The 22014-nt window shown below is 35.5% G+C and overlaps 2 protein-coding genes across 2 annotated transcripts in view; one reads left to right on the top strand and one right to left on the bottom strand.

The window, feature by feature from the left end:
- The first annotated feature begins 5563 nt into the window (after window positions 1–5563).
- Window positions 5564–11157, top strand: Smp_068340.1 (hypothetical protein). The gene is made up of 5 exons (XM_018794964.1): window positions 5564–5590; window positions 5625–5768; window positions 5813–6000; window positions 8822–9229; window positions 10926–11157. The coding sequence occupies exons 1-4, from the start codon at window positions 5584–5586 to the stop codon at window positions 9209–9211; spliced, it is 729 nt and encodes a 242-aa protein (XP_018649324.1). The 5' UTR covers window positions 5564–5583; the 3' UTR covers window positions 9212–9229; window positions 10926–11157.
- Window positions 11158–11325: 168 nt separating this feature from the next.
- Smp_068350 (hypothetical protein) overlaps window positions 11326–22014 on the bottom strand; it is a 16593-nt gene continuing 5904 nt past the window's right edge. Inside the window, exons 4-7 of the mRNA XM_018794963.1 lie at window positions 21687–21897; window positions 18970–19170; window positions 14873–15169; window positions 11326–11538 (exon numbers count right to left, since the gene is read on the bottom strand). Of these exons, the coding sequence (XP_018649323.1) occupies window positions 11479–11538; window positions 14873–15169; window positions 18970–19170; window positions 21687–21897 (769 nt within the window). The 3' untranslated portion in view covers window positions 11326–11478. The remainder of the gene's footprint in view (window positions 11539–14872; window positions 15170–18969; window positions 19171–21686; window positions 21898–22014) is intronic.

Genomic DNA, 22014 nt, shown 5'->3' with positions numbered 1-22014 from the left:
AGGTGCCACTACAATCCTTCGATGCGTCCAATTCTGATTTTTCTAATATAATCAAAAGAATTAATATGTGTTTCTGTATGTGTCTTCTTCCAACCTTAGTTTTAATGTCATGTGGGAACAAAGAACTCACCAAAGAAGAAGAATTGGAGATATAATTGTTCATTTCATGAACTCACATCTTTCTCTACTGCTAAGGTTATTAATATATCAACGGTTTTTTCTTAGCCAATGTATCATATGCTGTCCTCTTCTCAAAACGTGTTTCAGGACAGAGATAGCTTCTTTAAAGATTGGAGGAATCAAAAACGTTTAGCAGATAGAGAGTTCAGTAGTGTCGATAACGCTTCAAATTTTGATCAGAAAAAATAATATCAAGATTATATGCCATTATAGGACTGAACAGTATTGATTACAAATTGCTTTAAACTTGTTCTTGTAAAGCAGAAAAAGGAGTTAGTGTTCAATAAAATTCGTTTGGTGTATTTTAAAAGTCATTCCATTTAAATAAAACATAAGAGCGCATAGAGTTTGGTTTTCCTCCCGCGAACTTTTTACTTAAGGAATCAAGAAATATGAGTGTCACAGAAACTAAATTGGTAAACCCGAAATTCGAATATCTTTTTAAGTTGCAACTCCTTACGTCACAACGTCAACAAAAGCTTGGAACTCATTTGGTATAGTATTAGGAAATCGACAAATTCTCTTTGGCTTACATGTTAAGATTGGGCCAAGCTATTAATTTAACCTTTATTCGACTTCTGCCAGTTGGGATACTGATGATAACTGATTACACAAATCCGAATTATAACGATCATTATTGTCTTATTGCTTTCTGTTATGGATTTGAAAGTCCTTCCATCTCTGGAAAAGATGCCCAAAAACAATTAGTTCTTCCATCTGGGCCTTTGTTTACAACTCAAAGTTTAAAACGTCAAGATTAGAACGAATAGCTAGACGATAGTTGGGTACCGAGTATAGAGTATTCATGAAACCTGAAGAAGTCCATACAAGTTAGCTAGACGAAACGTTAAAATTATTGAAACTTCAATCTCTGAGATTATTTCAAACATAATTTTCACATATAATGACGTCTTAAAAGTTGTAGATTTAAACTAATCAATGTGATATATTACATGTTTATGTAGTAGACTAGTATAAAACTCATCGATCACAACTTTTACTCTTCAGGTGGCTTCACAAATAGTAATATAAAAGTGGGTTAATCCTCATCTTTGTGGTTTTGATAAGCTTACAATACTCTTACCAAATGCTCTTTCGTCACCAGTGATACGAAACTTTAAATTTTTTGGTTTGAATATATAAACCCTGTCAAGCCAACATTTAGTGAGATAGATTAGGGAATAACATAAGGTTCATCATTTTCTACTTCACTGTTAGATTGATATATGTTATGGAACCAACATCGTCCCAGTGAATATGGCACATGGTATTGATAACGTCAGACGTTCTTGGTATCGTTTATTTATACTCTAGTTTGTTTTTCAGCCCATTTCGGAACACAACGGGAAGTGCCAATAACTCCCACTAGCAAAACATCCAACGTTCATGCATGAATACCACTAGTAATACCATATGTGAAATTGTGTTGTGGATATACTTCACTGTAATAAAATATTTAGTGCCAAAATTTTTATGTCGTTTCCCTGGATAGAGGGTTTTGTATAGAAAAAACAGATTGTTGCTTCCAAACTAACGCAGCGTAGAATTAAAAATAAATGTCAGTTTTTGTTTGGGTACGTATGCTCTTGCAAATCCAAAATCCGGAACAAAGTGGTTGGATAATGGATGACTTTAGACAACTATTACCACTAAGTTATTCAACTAGCAATTGCTCAATGTATATTCCACTTAATTTCAGTAATCAAACTCCCCCATGAATACAGGAATATTATTCTATCCTACAGGCTGTTTAAAAGGTAATATTTAGGTTGGCCATAATAGTGAGTGTTTCCAGTTCAGAAAGTGTGTTTCAATTAACAGTCAAAAATGCACACTCTCAGCCATTTCATTAACATAGTCGAATAGAAAAAGGAATCAATATGGCAGCCGCTATAACCAAAATGTCGAGCTGGACAACTTGGACACAGTTCATGAAAGGCAGGAGTTCAACAAAAACCTGAGAAGGACAAAAAGTATGGTAAAAAATAAACAGTCCCGCCTTGACTGGATTCCAAAAATCAACGAAATATACGGGTGGAGGGATAAAGAATAAGTTGCAAAAGTATATACGTGGAGGAGTTTCCATAAAAAACTGCACAAAATATCAAAAAAACATCTTACACAGATAGCTTGAGTTGTTGCGGGTCCTGTGTAACTAGGTCATAATGATAAAAGAGGAGATGTATGTTTTCTCTCTATCGCCAATCTGACCGTCGACCAGTTCACCAACATGTTGACCGTAAGATCAACAACGTATGTGTCAAATGTTACAACCAATGAACAGCATTCAAAATCTTAATCCATAATAATCCCTGAATCCTTCAGACCCAGAGGCTAATCAGAGGGCGAAGAACGAAAGCACATCACATCTTTGTTACTCTCAATCTGGTCATGTCTCAAGACTCACACAATAATGTAGCTGAATCGTTGAACTGAACAGCAACATGCTTGTAGATCACTAACTTAGATTATCTGTGCTGAATGATGGAGGGCCTACTCGAGTTAGACGGCAATGGTGTGACGAACCGGCTAACATTGAAGTCACGCATCATGGTCACCATTTAAAGCAGATTACCCCCTAGATGTATCAAAGTACTACCGCTTCTTTGAAGATCATATAACACAAAGGACGTTATTACAGGAATGTATTAGTAAGAGTGAGTACAGAGAAGGTAGCGAGACCACCATAGTATGGGCCAGTCCGTGGCATACGATTAACTGCTATGTGCTGGTTGTCCTTGACTGTGACAGGGATCTGTGATCTGTTCGATATTCAACGTCTCAACTGACGGATGATTTGGCTAGGGCTCGATGATAATTCACTATCCCTACATGGTTAACGAATTAAGATGTTTATCTCATTCAGTCTGGAATAGTACAATAATGGAGTGACAGAAATGGTTGATTGATGGTAACTGTTGAATGACGAGACATGGTAACGGTTTGTGGGCCGAACGAAAGTTTAGGAGTGGAAACACAACAACACAGGAGTCTACCAGTTATGCAATAAAAATCCAAACAACAGTTTTTCTTATAATAATATATTTCTGCAAGGTCAGGTACTTGCCACTTTTACTGGCATGATCTACAAGTTACAAAATTTACTGTTTCACAGTATGCATTCCAAGCAGGGTTGTTTAGTAAATATAATATATAAAATTGAATATCAATTCATTCGTTCAGATATACAGTGTAGTCTTCATAATATTCCCCGAAGGGGCTTCGCGTCCACGTTACACATCAGACCCAATCTTGGTAAATTTTTGTTAGGGTTTCGGTCGTGCTAAGTCTTTATGCAAAGAAACTTTTTAAGTTCATGGTCGTTATAAAGTAGACTTGTGGAGCGCTTGGTATGATAATCCAACGAGTTTCACGTTCACATTATTCGTCTGATTATATCAAGGAGGTACATTATAGTAGCTCTAGATAAATCAAGCGACTAGAAGAATCTTTTAGTGCAGACGTAATATACCGATTACTTCTATTCAACAGTAGTTTATAAGTTAGTTTAATTAATTACACCAACCTGTCAACCATAGATGTAGCATACATTAAAATCAGCAAGCATTTGACAAAGATCCTCACAACCGGATGTTATAAAAGTTGAGTAACATTAGGATCGGAGGAGATCTATTAATGTGGATAAGGGACCTCATAGTTGGTAGTCAACAGAAATAGCGGGCGAACCAAATGTTGTCTAGCTGGGGAACTGTAGTTATCAGGGTGCCTTAGGGTACAGTTATGAGGGCAGTGCTGTTTTTCTTGTATGCAAATGATCTTCTTGGTCCTCTATCATCCTCGGTTTTGTTATACACTGACGGTGTCAAGATATAGAGGGCAAAATAATGTAAAGGTGTTAATACAGAACTTCAAAATGACCTAAAGAAATTGTCTAGATGGTCTAAAATTTAGCAGTTACCGATAATGCTTCCAAGTTCAATATGATGCATATTAAGTATAAAAGTGTAGACAAATGCACAGTGAGTAACAGTGAGCTACCTGTTGTTCTCCTTATTTTCCAATGCATTTCCCCTTTTTTCCCCTTTAATGGTTGTTTGGGACTCAATGACTTAGTAGTCATCATTAGCGAAGACTTAAAAATTATTGCATACTGCCGTGCAATGGAACCAAAAGGTTTTAGAACCATACGGTCAATACGTAGGGTCTTTAGTCGTGCCGACGCTAAAACGTTTTTGACAGTGTTCGTGCGTCTTGAACTCGAGTAATCCATTCAAGAGGCTATCCTCTGCTTAAAAGAGATAGTGAGCTCTTGGAAAAGGGACAGAGAACAGTGAAGATACCACAGGTATTGTAGTTTGGCAACGCTTTAACTAGCAACACCTTCTATAATTGAATAGTGCCATCCCAGTGAAATCGAAAGTCAGAAGCGAGGAAGTTGAAAGATTGATTTGATGGATTATCGATATATCGAGAAACTTACAAGATAGCTAAATGTGCGCAGTCGCTTAATGATGGTTGTCTCTGGGTAATCCAGAATGTCCGCCACTTTGCTTCTAAGAGGTGGGATGCATTGAGCATTAATAGTGTGTCCTAAGAAGTTTAAGGAGTCATTTCCGATTTGACGTTTCTGAATATTTGCAGTGATGCCATGCTTTTGCAGTCGTTCGAACACAATGTCCAGATATTGGAGATGGGACTTTCCACCAATGAAGATGCCACAGGTATTGTAGTTTGACAACACTAACTAGCAACAGCTTCTATAATTGAATAGTGCCACCCCAGTGAAATCGAAAGTCAGAAGCGAGGAGGTTGAATGATTTATTTGATGGATTATCAATATCTCGAGAAATGACTGATCTAATCCGGCTAGTGATCGCAGGAGACGTTGAGCACGCCGTTCGAAACCGTGACCTGGTGTGGACACATGACCGAGTGACTTCAGCTAAGTGAGTCCACTAAAACTAATGTGGTCAGCATCCAATGTCGAACACTTACAGAGCTATTCATTTTGGGGATTTATTTACAGCTACAGCAGTAACTAAACTTATCCCCGGAATAGCGAAGCTCCTGTATGATGCTAGACTGGTCAAGCTGAACCTATTCCTGTTGCCATATAGAAGATTTAGAGTAAAGATGCCACGTGTATTCAAAGCTCGACAACGCTTGAACCAGTAACACCTTGGACTAGTTGAGAGACCATCATTGCCAGGACTAACACAGGCCATCAAGCTTCCCGTTCTTTCGAAAATGAAACTGTTTACCAACTATCTGGGTCGTTTTAAGAGTTTGGATCTTTATTACATGGAAATAACATGGGAATAAAATCTAACTTTGTTTAGCTGAATATTTTAAAGAAATGGCAAATGATAATAAGATAAACCACAGTGTCGACCTCAATTGTTATTTGATGCAAGTTCTTGGCGGAACTTCAATGTGTGTGTTATGGATGGTAGGTCTTGTGAGTTAATGGTCCACCATCCTAGATCCTGACCCTTTGAAAAATGTCAACTGGAACGCACGTAAACACTCAGTTGCTAACCGTCGTCATGTTGAACTCGTCGCGTTTTCAGATACATTGTTAAAAATGTATCATGGCGTGCTTCATTGTGTTATGGAACTATACCGGGGTAGTTACTGACTCACTAGACGAGCTTTTCCCAATATGTTATAGATGACAGAGACTGCCAATTTTCTTGGCAGCATTTCAGGAACGCCGCTGATAAATTGGCGGAAATGCACAAATATATGAAGCTAACGATACTGAAAGTGTATGAACTTGGGATTGTTGAGGGAGCTGCCTCTTTCTCCTCCGATTTCTTCGAAAAAATCAAGGATATGCCATTGCAAAATGGAAATAAGGTTTGTTTTAGTCCTTCAAGGCCTAGGTTTTTTAATATGACCCTTTTGTCAGACTTCGGAACTTATTGTGAGTGATGATTGTACCCTTTGAAGAAGGAATAAAGGGATAAGGAAATATTTTTCCTTCATTGAGAAAACTTTGCCGAACAATCGTCAGTTTACTGTTCTAGTATTAGTTACATGTCAAACATAGTACCTTTCATAAAGCATTATCGACTCCTTTTATAGTTACAGTTCCTACCGTTTGCGTCTGTTAAAGTATATCTGGTAAACATAAAAAATGATGTGTCTCCATGAGTTTATTTCTAACTATGTTGGGTTTAAAATATGGGATGCTCATCTAATTTTTCGAAAGGCCAAGATCCAGAAACATGTAGCAGCCACAGATATGTCCGTATCATTAGGCGTTCGCTAGCCCCTTTCAAAAAATATGAATAAAGCCTTCAGTTTGTATTTTATATTTTCATTGTTATCCATAGATATTCTCAAAACAGTCAGGTAACGCTAATGCTGATCCGAATGGGGATCACTCGGATCTGCTATGCTTCACATCAGCACAGACGGGAGAAATCGAAATCAAAGTATTGAGGATAGGGTTATTAGTAGCATAGATACCAAAAAGTGTAACAAAAATATATTTCGGAAGCAATAGTCGGAACCATTGAAAAGAAATATCCTGTGTTCAAGGTTTAAAGAGCATACATTACTTGAGACTCCATCGTCATCAAGAAAATATGCTGCCCATTAGTTTGTTCTCTGCCGCCGTATGGTTCAGTTGGCTGTTGAAAATGGAGGGTATGCGTAGACTACGGATATCGAATCATAGGTGGCTTCGCAACACCACTCGATAATATTGATATCGGTAACAACTTCACTTCTGACAAGATTAAGTATTAACATAATTTCGAACCAATACAATCCTATAATTTACTTAAATACGTCCAAGGTACTGGATTTTGGCTTCTGACCATGACCAATATAGTGTCTAAAATATTAGCTTCAATAATACTTCCACGCCTAACCAAAGCTCGTGAAGAGCAGACTAGAGAAAACCAAGCTGGTTTTCGACCTGGACGTGGTTGTATAGACCAGATATTCACTCAACGTCAGGTTTTAGAACATAGACACATTCAAATGCCCCACAGTCGTAGTATGTCTCGACCTTAAGGCGGCATTTGACTCCGTTGATCGTGAGATTCTATGAGTGTTTGCCATTGAAAGGAGTACCAAAGAAGTACATTAACCTCATAAAGGCTCTCCACTCGAACATAACTGGTCGAGTTAGAGCCAATGGCGAACTGTCATCGGAATTGATTACCTCAAGTGGTGTTCGTCAGGGCTGTCCACTCTTTCCATTCTTGTTTAAATTTATCGTTGACATGCTTTTGGAGATAACCCTTTCATCATCTAAATTTCTAGGAGTTGAACTTTTACTGGAGACTCACTTGTTGACTTAGAATATGCAGATGACATAATTCTATTTGGTGAAGACGCTGACAAGATGCAGAGTCTTCTGGCCACTATAAGCAACTATACAGGCATGCTCGGAATGGGATTCTCCACCTCGAAATGCAAAATGTTATTTCAGGATTGGGTTGCATCGGCACCTGAACTAATGATAGGGAGTGAAGTAGTTGAGCGTGTTGACCACTTCACTTATCTTGGGAGTCTCATCAGCCCTTGTGGTCTGGTGTGTGACGAAATCTCAGCACGAATACAGAAGGCTCGACTAGCTTTCACCAACTTGTGTCATTTATGGCGTAGGCGAGATATCCGTCTAGCAACCAAAGGACGGGTTTACTGCGCAGCAGTTCGTTCCGTCCTACTTTTTGACTGTGAAACATGGTCGGTAAGAGTAAAGGATGTTCGTAGGCTGCTAGTATTCGATCATAGGTGTCTTCGAAGCATTGCTCGTATATCCTGGAACCACCGAGTAACTAATGCAGTTGTTAGGAAACGGGTACTAGGTAAGGATGGCAAATCGATTGATGAAGTGGTGAAACTTCATCAGTTGAGATGGCTGGGACGTGTTACGTATGCCCAACCACCGACTGCCCCGACGTGCAATGTCTTATGATGTAGGAGTAGGTTGGGAGAAAGCTATTGGCGGTCAGACCAACACGTGCACAAATCCATGAAGTCACTGACTAGTGTACTGAACCATGTTGGTAGGTGTAGACTACCTGGTTGGGATCCGCGAGATGATAGCGACCGATGGTTAGAGACCTTGAATGACAAGGCTCAAAATCGTTTGTAATGGCGAAGACGCATCCACTGTTTGTGTTCTTCCAAATTCCCTATTTTTTTCTCTTTCCAGATTTATTTCACTGGATTATGCTCCTTGAATAACATCTTCAAACCCTAATCTTTCAGATTACTGCTTATACTCTTACTACTTCTACCACTATGGGATTTTAATTGACAACTGCATCTCTGTTAGTGTGGTATGGCAACTCGAACTGATGTACATATGTACGAAGTTCTACGTTGTGACTGACTGACAAGTCTGTGTACTTGAGGTCACCCAGAATTTCTTCCTTGAGAACGCAACTCCATACAATCCGGGACCTAAGTATAATGGGTGATATTAGCCCTCATACCCGTAACTACACATGAGTGATCAACCTCAGTCAATATAATTCGACCTATACATAAAAAGTGGTAGTCCCCAACAGGTTACTGACAGTATCTGCCTCTGTATTACGTTAGACTACCACAGTATATGTTTTCTAGTGTTGTTTAAGCCAAGCGTATTATATTACTATTTTCATAGTTCTTAGTTATTGTAAGTCAAAGCTTTCGTATCATTTTCTATTCGCAGAATATCCCATTTGACTGTATTCGGCAATACCTCTCCAGGCCAGAAGATCCACCTCCAAAGTCTTTACGACGTATCAAACGTGTAGCTGTTCGTCGACGCTCACGTCATTTACGTAATGTAGGAGAAATAATTGAACAGCATCTGTGTCCGACCAATATTAATTCTAAGCAGACTGAATCTGGTTCATCTTCTTATGCACATCAACCTTCAACATTAGAGTGGGATGCAGGAAAACATTCTAATTGGACTGTTATTCAAAAAACTTCGTGTATGTCTCTTGATACAGAAATCGACTGCCCTAGTGAGGACAGTGGAACGTCGCTAAGTAGTTGCACTTGCGATGATTATTTAACGGATACTTCAAATTCAACCAATGAAGAGGATAATTAGGAAAACCTTATAACTACGGTATTTCAACGCTTTTTAATCTAGTGTTTTATTCGGTCTCTAATAAGTTTTCCTTTTTCCCCTGTATTTAATAGTTCGTATGGCTGAAATGTAGTCTTGTGAATTGTTTGCACAGATGAAATATGTCTAGTTGTTATTATCAATTTCTTTGCTTCTATCTAAATCTCCTTCATTAGCTTTTTAGCATAGTTTTTTGGATTTTTATTTTGCCCTTGGTTGTGTGTTTGTTGTCCTTGGTGGTGAGTTCACTCAAGTTTATTTATATGAATTCATTTTTCAAATTTGCATGAGGCATTTTGGTTTACTTAGTTAAGACTGACCTCAGTCACATGTCATTCTCTCTTAAAGGTTATTTTTTTAAGCAATCTACTACCATTAGTACATGTGGATGCAAAACCCACCAAATCTGATCCAATATTTTGTCATACTATTTATAACCACTTGTGTCAATTGATCTTTTTCTTCCAGTTTTTATCTTCCAACTAGTAATCAATAATTCTCTGATGTATATCTTATATATATGTATATTGTGATATTCTCCTCTTCAAGATTCACTTTCTTTGTTCGCACATGTATGTAGAATGTCTTAATAATGAAATCTTGTCAGTCATTGATATTTAAAAATAAATGTATTCAAACATACTACCATTATAAATGTTTATTTTGTATAGAAAGCTGCTTTTGTATGCGTCTGATTTGGTACTTAGTAGAGAAAATCGCTCAACAGGGAGTGATAGAAATAATGATGTAATCGCGAACTAAATGTCTGTTCGAAGACTACGTGATTCGCATAGTGACATTCAGTAAGAAATTGTAATGAGAAAATTGCTAACTAAATTCTTCAGGTTCTTGGGAGATTTATAATTTGAGCGAGGGATAATGAAGTAAGTACGAAGGGGGAAGACTATAAGTATACAAGTCAAATTAAGTCATTCTATAATTCAAGTGATTTATTTTATTGGCCAAGGTAAGAGAGTTGGTTGAACATCACTTTTTCACATATAGATCCGGTTCCTCGAACAGAACAACTATTGCTTCTGACGTTTGAGAAACTTTGAGTCTGACATTTTGGGAGATAACTAACCCGACAAAATATTGAAAATAATTGATTTACGCTGGTACTTTAACCGGTCTGAACCAAGCGGCCGAGAATTGGTCTGTTTGTTGTCTTGACTACATTGTAAAGTGATCACAAGGTCGACAAGAACATTGATCAATATAATTTGTTCTCCAGTCGTTAAAATGACCAATACAAAAGGAGGTGGTTAGTATAGGTATTTCGTCTTTTAGTGACTATGTCACTATCGGATAACAGAAAACACTGGTTACAGTCTTCCTGCATTGGATGCTCTATGTACTGTTTTATGTATTCTCTTTATCAATGTTTCATTGGCTGCGTCACCTGAGCTGTTGGAGGTTGAATGTGGATTTCTCACTGTTCGTAATTCACCTACTACTACAGCTTTCGTGGCAATGTATTGGATTTTAGGAACTTCCCGGGTATTCGTTTTCCCTGACAGTATGATGCTAAGAGTCTAGTTCGTATTCAACCACATCAGTAGGGAATAAAAGTTTTATTTTATAGAGAAGCGTTCCTGCTAAATTTCCTTTATTTTTCATAGATAAAGAAATACGGAGTATGTATACCGCTTTATTTAAGTACTTTTCCTGTTTAAATTCTTTATTGATTTATCAGCTGTTCCTGTTATTAGAACATCTAAAAGGTCACCTTCGCACTACCCTCCATGTGTAAGCTTACTGGAAGAAATGTACTTCTCAAACTGCTTGAGAACCTTTAGCTGTTTGATACTACATCCAAAGAAGATCAGTGTATCATCCGTATATCAACAGTGAAATGTGAACTTTTTATTAAACTGTTTAGGTAAACGGTTTTCGAGTTTAGATAGATAAACTAATTATTATTAACTCGTCCAAGTGTTGTTTCTTACGATGTACATTTTTTCATCCTCGTGTTAAAATGAAATTCGCCTACAAAACATTCGTACAGATGTAAATAATATTATGACAGTGTTCAAGACTTTATTAAACTTCTAATTTGTTATAAGTTAAGATGTAACACAATATCATGAGAAATTGTGTGTATAAATAATTTATTATTGAATATCAAAATTTATGCATTATAATTATAATATCGAATATTACCTATACTTATAACTCTAATAATAAATCACGAGTGTTTTAGGATAAATGTAGAATTGGATTTCTTAGTTTGAAGGAAGTAAATACACTTAGTTTTCACAGGTGAAATGTTTAAGGGATTCATATTCTTCCTTTGATCGGAAAATACCCTGTTTATAGATTTAAAGTAGAGCAGTAAAGGGATTAAAGTATATATATATATATATATATATATATATATATATATATATATAGTTGTTTATCGAAGTTAAACAAGCAGTAATTTAGAGAAAAGAACTATAACCTGAGTAGGTTTATGTTATGCTTGTGGCCGAGTAGATGACTAGTTGATGTGTGACGCGATAAGACCGCCAAACAGGGAGCAGCGAATTATCGACTGGAACAGTGACACGAAACCCGGACGAGCAGACTAGAGTGCTAACCGGTCCTGCGATCTGCCTAGCCCAGCCAGTTAAGTCCAAAACACCAATAACAGCCTCAGTGGTATGAATCATTATTCACAAGCATACTGGGTTTATATACTAACCAAACAGACCCAATTATACCAAAATATAGAAAAATAACATTTGTACAATAATTGGCCAATGTGGCTGTAGATAGGGGGAAAGTAATCAATAATAATAGTTCAAAGGTCAAAATAAGGGTTATGATAAGAGGAACACGAATACGACTAGGTCAGTTATTTAACAACTATACAATAGGAAATAGTCATATTACATTGATCCATAAATAGACCTAAAAGTTACCATTCGTAATTCACCGGGGGATATAACACCTCCCCTTTTTGAGAAATCCGGAGTTGATATCCGGATTTTAAATTTTCCGAGCTCCTCCTCCCCCACGAAATAGTGTTGGATCCTCATATACCCAAGTTTCTATTAATGCGATTCTATTTATAACATGTTTCTGGCATTCAATAGGGAACCCGTTAAGATTGACTGGATGGTGAGGATCGACATTTGATGTGAGGTCAGAATATGATTCTGCAGAAATGTAGTCATCAGACTTATTGCAAACATCACTGACAGGTTGTGGATCAGTATGATAAACAGCGTCCACCAAAACTGCGCTAGGTTCCAGATTTGAGGCATGTAACAAAATTTCTGGACAAGCTTGGGAATCTTTATCACTAGATTCGGTAAAAATTTCTATTGCAGAATGCGATTTGCTCGGTGTGCTGCTCAATATGATGTCTGGCACTTTGTGGGCGGTTGGTGCGACAATTTCATGGGCATTCAACATGGCATCATGTTGATGAGAGCTGGAAGCGTCACTGTTCGGACCTGCTAATTCAGGGATAGTGGGGTTTGAATCCACTACCGGGCACGTTTCTGAAATGGGTAGTGATGGACAACCGGGCGTCTCTTGCGAGACTGCTGTTTCGTTTGAGTTGCGGCTGGTCGAGGATTCATGGAGGCTGCGATCATTTTCCAGCTCTGCGTGAAATTCAGTGATTAATCCATCCACTTCCGACGCATATGCAAAGCATTGGTGATCCAGAAACTGTGTGCGTAGTTTGACCATGAGCTCCAAATGTCGGTCAAATAGCAACTGTAATCGGTCAGAAGGGAGCGTCATTTTTCACTTTATTTTGTCCCCGTCGCCAATTGTTATGCTTGTGGCCGAGTAGATGACTAGTTGATGTGTGACGCGATAAGACCGCCAAACAGGGAGCAGCGAATTATCGACTGGAACAGTGACACGAAACCCGGACGAGCAGACTAGAGTGCTAACCGGTCCTGCGATCTGCCTAGCCCAGCCAGTTAAGTCCAAAACACCAATAACAGCCTCAGTGGTATGAATCATTATTCACAAGCATACTGGGTTTATATACTAACCAAACAGACCCAATTATACCAAAATATAGAAAAATAACATTTGTACAATAATTGGCCAATGTGGCTGTAGATAGGGGGAAAGTAATCAATAATAATAGTTCAAAGGTCAAAATAAGGGTTATGATAAGAGGAACACGAATACGACTAGGTCAGTTATTTAACAACTATACAATAGGAAATAGTCATATTACATTGATCCATAAATAGACCTAAAAGTTACCATTCGTAATTCACCGGGGGATATAACAGTTTAATGATCTTGTTCTATGGCAGTTGGGTGGCTTTCTACTGTTACGATCTTCGTTGTGGCAGCAACCAAAATCATTGATAAGTAATATAATGATTGTTATAATAAAACCCATTCACCAAGCACAGTCAATGTATCATAATTTGCATTGATCTAAGAACTAATCCATGGCACCATAGATACACTGGATTTCACGTAATAGTTAAAACTTCAAATAAAGAACTCAAATTTTTCGAATTTAGAATCCTTCTCATCTTAATATTAGAGAATCTCATTTGCTTGAGTATAATCAAGCTTCTAACCATATCATATACAAGGACATTTGAAGTTTTACAGGTTATCAACTACTGTCTTTATAATCCTTTTTCAGGGTATATTTTGAAAAAAGCAACGTAAATACGACGATTTATGTGTTGTATAGAAGCTACGTCAGAAGGAATATACATTTATAGTGTTCTTGCTCTTAATCTATGTCGTTACCTTTTGATGACCAGAATTTCTCACTACATAGTTGTATTTCTAAAATGTTTTTATAAGGTAGATGACAGTCAACTTTACTTTGATATTTCTATCAAAAACGAAAAGTTGTTCCTTTGAATCTGACCGACTCTTCGATGTATTATACATGTATCGGTTTTACAAACGGGTTAGTAAATATTACCATCTCATGGGGATCCAACAGCCTGCGGATTTCAAAATTTAGGTTTTGTTATGTAAGCGTGTACTATAGATGAGAACTCAATTGCGTCAAAGTTATTTTAAACATAGTGGGATTGTGAAGAGTCATGATCATAACTAAAGCTTCAGCAGATATAAACCTATTACGTTTTTATTAGTAAAATATTGACCAACTTTATACTATACTGTGTTACAGTTTGGATTAAACTGATGTTGAGTAGTTATTATTGAATTAGTAGGAAATATCCTATCTTTCACTCCAAGTCGTAACGAGTTTGCTTAAAATTTTGATTGAAATTAGAAAAATCCCAAAGAATCTGATCTCACATGTTGGCTTCTAACCGATTTAACGTATAAAATTTGACCCAATTAATTACACTGGGATTAATGTAATTAATGATAGCATTATCAACTTTCAATTATTTTTTTATAATTGCGATTAATACACCGAATCAATTTCATGTTCCTATTCATTGATTGGTCATAAAAAGGATGAGGACTTTGTTGTTCGTGATGGATAATGTGATAGCTATTAACGAGACAGAATATGTTTACGTTAGTTCAAAGATCAATGGGGTTAGGGATTGTCAATCATGATGTACAACACCCTTTTACTACAGAAATTGGTTCGTTTTGCAGTTATAAATTTTATCCCAACACACTCTAAAACTGCCATAGGTAGTAGGCGAAATATAAATAGAAAAATATAGATTCACTCACTTTGGGTAAATGATTCCATAAATTATTAGCATGTTGTCTCAGTAAATGTTGTCTTTCCTCCTCCACAATTCGTTTTTCTTCTAAAATACGTTGTTTTTCTGCATCTAGTTCTTTTTTCGCCTGTTCATACTCTTGCATTATACGTTGGCGTTTTTCAATTAACAATTTATGTGCTTCATTAGCATATTCCATTTGTTTAAGATGACGTTTTTCTAATTCTTCTTGTTCTAAACGTTTGTCTTCTTCAAATTTAGCTAACATATAATTTCGAATTTGTAAAGCTTCTTGTTTTTCAATCTATTTCGTGTGAAAGGAGTTAATTAAGAAACCGTTTAGTTTTGTAGCGGTTGGTAAGCAACACACAGTTAGGCTGATTAAGTATATTTAGCCATTAAAAAATTCGGCTTCTGTAAGTAGAATGGCCAAATGACTGACTGTATGAAATAACACAAACCACTGGAATGTGTAGTTAGCTTTACCCAGACTATCGAGACCAACTAGATAGGCACAGCGGGACCTGATAATCATTAGACAAAACATATGTACAATCCTGGTTTTCATCTGAGCTATACATGTCATCTTAGTTAGGACTCGTCGGTGGGATGTGTCTGTATCTTGTGTTTTTTTTTAAACACTACCCAGATTACCATCATGTAAATCCAGGCAATACTGAGAGATTTATCCAATGACCACATAAATTCAGTGACTGTTAAAATTTGATCTAGAATAACAACAACAGGTAAATAAAAACTTTGACAATCATGATTTAGTGTGTAACCTTTCTATTTTCTCAATTATTGCATATTTGATGATAGCTAATCATGATAAATAACTTTGAAATAATATATTCAAAATCAGTCAACCAACTTAAAATTATCCCTTGCTCTGAGCTGTCACATGCTCTTTTGAAAAATATCGAAAAGCTCATTTTGATGCCATAAAAAACGATTACACAATAACTAGAGGTCACCACAGCTTTGTTAATGCTTTTCGTGTTAAAAACGTTGGCTTCTAGTAAGAGAAGGCCAAAAGAATTCCATCAACAACATTTAGCTGAAATATAACCTTTTTGTTTGTTTAACTAGCACTTAAGTTTAGAAATTTTCTTGCTGCTTAAACACTGATTATTAGTATCACAAAATCTAAGTTTCCCTTTGGTAGTCATATGCAATATGGTGAGGAGTAAAAGCAGTATACGAATAAAAATCCTCTCCAAGTTAACCTTCAAACTTTATCTAGCTTGTAAGAAACGGTTGATTTTAGTATAAGTAGCTAGGTATGTTTTTCATGTTAATAAATAAACTAATTTCTTTCCAGTCGAGCTGTAACGACCAAGGAGAAACAGTAGAAGAATTAAAAACCCACAAAGGATCGGTGGACTATTAGTTTTTCTATCGAATATTCAGCTTGTGGCACCAAATACTATAAGAAACACTTTCTAGATCATAGATATACTCATTCAATATATAACTAGGTAACAGAAACCTACTAAAAAAAATCAACACAGATATCTTAATCTTGAACCCGTAGACTGAAAATCTGTATTTAGATCTCACTATTCTGGTTGATTAAACTAAACAGTTTGCTTACTCATGAGGTTATAGTTCAAAGAATTGAATACGAGAGCATAAAACGTTGTATTACATGCTACAAAATGCATTTCACTTAGGTACTCTCAACTGAATCATGTCTATAAAATTTGATACAATTATTATAGCTTAAAATCTACCATAAAGATCTGTATTTGACTCCCGATTATTAACTCTTAACTTTTTATTAAAAAACCTATTTAATATGGAGGCAGATTCAATGGATTTTCATTATCAAATATCACCGATTAGATTACCTAACCTAGATCACCATTAAAATAAGATGAAATATATTCAATCCACTAATCAAACGATAACTGTTTAATGGGTTTACAAAAAAAATAAAACAATAAATTATCACTGATCATTTTAAAATTTAAATGAAATTCGACAGATCATGTAAATTCAGGTAATAAATATTTTATCATTTTAATCACTAAACTAATCTTAGTTAAGATGAACGGTAAATCCATGGAATAATTAGTGTACGTTGAGATTTTCATTATCTACTTATTGTATTATCATATAATGTATGAGTAGTTTTATTATGTACATGTGTAATGGAGAGTGACTTGTTGAAAAAAGTCATACTTATTATGAGTTAACTTGTATCAACGAATTTATATCAGAAATACACCCCATAAGTATCTTATAGTCAAGTTTAAAATATTTTCAGAAGGGGGGTTTATGGAGATTTTAGTAATTTTATAGTTGAGATCATGAATCAATTGAAGCTAGACCACCATGGAAAACATGGAAGCACTGAACGGCCGTTTCGTCCTATTACGGGACTCCTAAGCAGTGCATATCCACGGTCCCGCCTCGTGAGATTCGAACCCAGGAGCTATCAGTTTCGCGCGCGAGCGCTTAACCACTAAACCATTGAGCTGGCATCCGACAGTGTTAATGTCTAACTTCAACCAATCCACAAAATTGAGCAACCGTCCACCATTGCCTTCAGTGAGTTGATATCTCACAACAGACCTGGTTGTACTCCACTGGTCACTGCTTCTCACAAGAACTTCAGGAAATATCTCTTGAAGCTAGTCACTAGTGAGCATATGATTATTATCAGAAGGGGGGTTTGTGGAGATTTTAGTAATTTCATAGTTGAGATCATGAATCAATTGAAGCTAGACCCCCATGGAAAACCTGGAAGCATGATGAATTTACTTGACTAGTTTATACAAAAGTTTATTTATGTGAACTGTATGTAAAATTAGGCAATCATATGACATTGAAATGCTTGATTTTAATTCTATAGTTTAGTGTATACCAATTACGAATTCTTATCAACATACATTTTCATGTACACGTGATTACTTGTATATTAGTTCGACTATCTTATCGTAAATATTCTATGGACTAAGTTTAATCTACATACATATCTATATTTCAATTCCTATTCATTGTCATATATTTCTAACTAATATCCATCCAAATTACATTCATTATTATATTAACTTGGATATCTGACTAATAATCGGATTATAAGTTTGATACTATTCTAATTTATGTTCATTTTGTTTTTACAAATATTGTTGAAGTACCGAGGTAGTTTGTTAGTTCAATTCCATTATTACGAAAATAATAGTGTTCCTGATGTATGGGCAAGAATGATAATGATTGGTTGTTTTGCTGAGTCAGACATGTGGATAGTGTGACAGGTGTTATATGTGTTATATATTCCCCTATCCTCATTATTTATTATTATCATAATTGATTGACTGTTCCTTGTTGTTGGATTGTGTCTGATTTTGATGTGGAAATATAATGACGTTTTAGTCAGGCTAATCTCGTGTTCTTGATCTGAATTGTGTTGAAGTCCTGTAGAGTAGACACTTGGAGGGAATCTAGTGTAGATATTCGTCTAAGGTAAATTAACGTCGCACATACGTGTAAAAAGTGAAAGGACTGTTATAACAAGAAACCCTAGCGTTATAACTAGTATACTACCGTTTATAATAGTTCCATAGAAGGATTTATGAATAATGATATATAATGAAAAGATTAAAATAAGTTATAAAACAACGACATACAGAAAACAGTCTAGTGAATTATATGGAATTAGAAAATGAATGAAATATTGCCTTGACAAAATACATGTAAACTCAAGAATACAAGTAACATGATAACTTATGAGGATACTATTCTCATGTTTCAAATGTTATCATTGTATAAATTAACCAGCGGATGTGTTCTTTCATATCAGAGGTTTATTTATGGTAAGCTAATCCATCCAAAATTATTTTATTATATCCAGTCAAGGGTTTATAAATTATCTAAACAGATAGATATAAGAAATTGACAGTAAAAAGAAATGATCCTTCGACTAATTCTTTTAATTTATAACCTGCTGAAATATACATTTAACTGAGACTATTTACTAGAGAGGTTTTACGATTATTATGAACCACTCAATTAAAATACACAAGACATATAACAGAAGAAAATGAAATATTGAATAAAACAATGGGTTACAACTTTAAACAGAAGTTTCATGTTTACCTGCTTTTGTTGTTCTTTCAGTAAAAGTTGTTCTTTATAATCTTCATAGAGTTTCCGTTGGTTGTTTAGATTTGTTATCCATTGATTCTCTCGTTCTTCTCTAATCTTTTTGTCATTTTCTTCCAAAATTAATGTTTGACGTATTTCTTCTACTTCTTTGCGTTCTTTTTCTTTTTCTAATAGCCTTTTACCTAGTTCATCCTACATTGTTGATTGGACAGAAAATTTTTTTTAGTGTACTGAAGTAAGTATTTCATCCAAAAATATCTTTTATTTCATGAAGTTATTAGAGATCATGAATATCGTTAATAAACCAGCGAATCTTTAGGTATTCGTAAGACACTTATGGAAAGCGTTTTATATTACCGAAATAAAAGAAAGTTGACAAACAAACTAAATTCACTTGATGTTATTTACCGGTATCTTCTCATTGCTATTTAGGACTGCAAGTGATCAGTCTTTTATTGGCATATGCGCATCGTATGCGGACTGCCTCGATATTGCCTTAATTCACGAACTTTATAAGCAGAGATGGATAGTCGCTAGCAGTGGAATCCAGGACGCGCATTTCGTTCTATTTGGAACTCGTCAGCTGGATGTACCTGCACCTCAGAGTTGATGTTCACAAACTAGTTTTACTCTGTAACACAAAAAAATGGATCCAATCATATGTTGTTAACCTGGAAGAGTTATAGGGATGCTCTATAGACACCAAACAACGCCAGCCAAACTAGTGCGAAAACTAAGAACATCATCAGTCATATAACAACATAATTAGTTAAGGTAAGCTATGTTGTAGACACATACTAACTGAATCGTCAGGGCACTATCAAAAGATAGCTCCAAGTAGACCTTTTCAAGTAATCCAAGTAAAAATTTAGAACGGTTTCTACAGACAATTATTTTCGAATTTAGTTTTCATTAAGAACTGACATCATCTACGTAATCATTGACAATCACGAAGCCTCGAAACGTTATTCCCTGATAATTCGAAAGAGCTCCTTAAGAGTGAAATTCCTCCAGGTTTTCAGGCTCCAACTCACAAATCAAGATGCCAAAACCACTTTAGGACAATCATGAGCCCAGTTATTTTTGATTTGGACAGGAATTCGCAAGATTTTAGTGAGAAACACTAGTCGTTAAATTTCAATCACTTTGTTGACAGGGCACATATTACTGATGGCGGCTGTGAAGGTTGCACAACATCATTAAACAACTGACGTAAAAAGTATAGAAAATTGCACCTGCAATTAGGGAACCAATGGTATTTTACTTGTTACTAAACCTACAGTTTTTAACTGTGGACTAATAACGAGCCTTATACTATAAGGAAACACCAGTTCATGAAGTATTTATAAAAAGCCATGAAGGCAGAAAGTTTTCTAAAATTAGTTATCCCAGCTCTAACTTCTTTTTAGACCTGAAGTGGTTCTAATATAAAGTAATTATTGTTACATTTTAATCACCTCATTTTTCATCGAAACCTATCATTTTTTTGGTAACTAATTTATACCAGGTAATCTTATAATTACTTGTCTCTGACGATGATTATATGAGATTTGGTACATCGTGCCGATAAGTAATCATATCAAAATCTACATTGTTTGTCAGTAACACATTGACCACCTAAAATGTTAATGATTGTAGTTAAAAGAACTTTAGGTTTAGTTATTCAATGGTTCATCTTCAGCACACTTATTATTCTCATAACTTATCAACTGTATCAAATCTGGATAAAACTAGAACAAATATCGAGGCATAATGATATGGATTCATTAAATTTTGTTGTCTCTCATTAGCTGCTAACAACCATATCAAATCTATTAGTCAATTATGTTCATTTTTCAGATTATATTAGTTTTTTATTACTTTTCAATAACCTAATAAGCAAACAATACATATTATGTTCATTCTCATTAGTCTTTTGTAACCAGAATGGGTGTAATTTTTAATGTATGAAGATTTCCAATTTGGTGTCCTTTGTTTCCATTTTCTATTATTGTTTATTCTTGTAGTTTTTTTAAAGCTACGGTATGTTATATTGCATCTATCGTATATTGTTATTGATTTAAACCCTATATATCCCTTTAGGAAGCATGTTTTTTCGATTATAGGGTATTTACCAAAAACACATCAGAACTAGAGGTTTGTAATATTATTCATGTAATTTCGTAATAATAAATGAGTTGTCTGGAACTCCCAAAAGATTTTACTTATGATCGAATACTAACAATCTAAGCAAAAATGGGTGATGGCTAGCAGTGGAACCTAAGACGCACATTTCGTCTTATTTGAGACTCTTCAGTTGGATGTACCTGAACCCCAGAGTTGATGTTCACTCCGGGACCTGAACCCAGTATCGTCCGCTTTGAGCGTCATTGCATTATCTACTTAGTTACTGAGTACGGAGAACCAATAGCTTGTGCACTAGGATGAAGTTTTAATTCATTTTGTATTGTTCGCTTGAATCTTCCCATTGATTTTTGGGACTATAATTGACCAATCTCTTAAAGCAATATCGAGGCAATGCGCACAGGATGTACATATACCAATAAGAGACTGACCAACTGTAGTCCTAAACATCAATGGAAAAATTCAAACACAATAAAAAATGAACTAACAATCTAAGTAATTCCTTTACTTTCAAAGGTCGGCATAAACAAATGATAACAAATAGAAGCACATTAACAATTGTAAATAATTCAAAAAAATATTACTTGTAACTTTTCAATATGCTCTTGTCTTGATTTAATTGCTGCTTTAATTAACTGTTGTTCATTATCTTTCTTGGCAGTATATGCATTAACTGCTTCTAATTCTTTCTTTAGATTTTCTTTTTCAGCTTTTATATGTTCTTCACGTTCCTTTTGAAATTGATCAATTTCTTGACGAATTAGTTCTTTCTTTTTTTGGCGTTTTTGCTGTTCACTATTTTGACAATTAAGTTAGGAAAAAGTAAAATATACAATTGAGAAATAGATCAGAAGGGGTTTTGTGGAGAATTTAGTATTTTCGTAGTTGAAATCATGAGTCAATTGAAGCTAG

This window comes from Schistosoma mansoni, chromosome 1 (genome assembly GCF_000237925.1).
Source record: "Schistosoma mansoni strain Puerto Rico chromosome 1, complete genome".
NCBI lineage: Eukaryota > Metazoa > Platyhelminthes > Trematoda > Strigeidida > Schistosomatidae > Schistosoma > Schistosoma mansoni.
This window is presented reverse-complemented; position numbering and strand designations above follow the sequence as displayed.

What these genes read in the sequence shown, in the direction of transcription:
- Smp_068340.1 (XM_018794964.1), top strand. An exon ending in TGTTATGGAACTATACCGGG is followed by an intron (nt 5,769 to 5,812) that starts GTAGTTACTGAC and finishes AATATGTTATAG; the next exon opens with ATGACAGAGACTGCCAATTT. An exon ending in CATTGCAAAATGGAAATAAG is followed by an intron (nt 6,001 to 8,821) that starts GTTTGTTTTAGT and finishes TTCTATTCGCAG; the next exon opens with AATATCCCATTTGACTGTAT.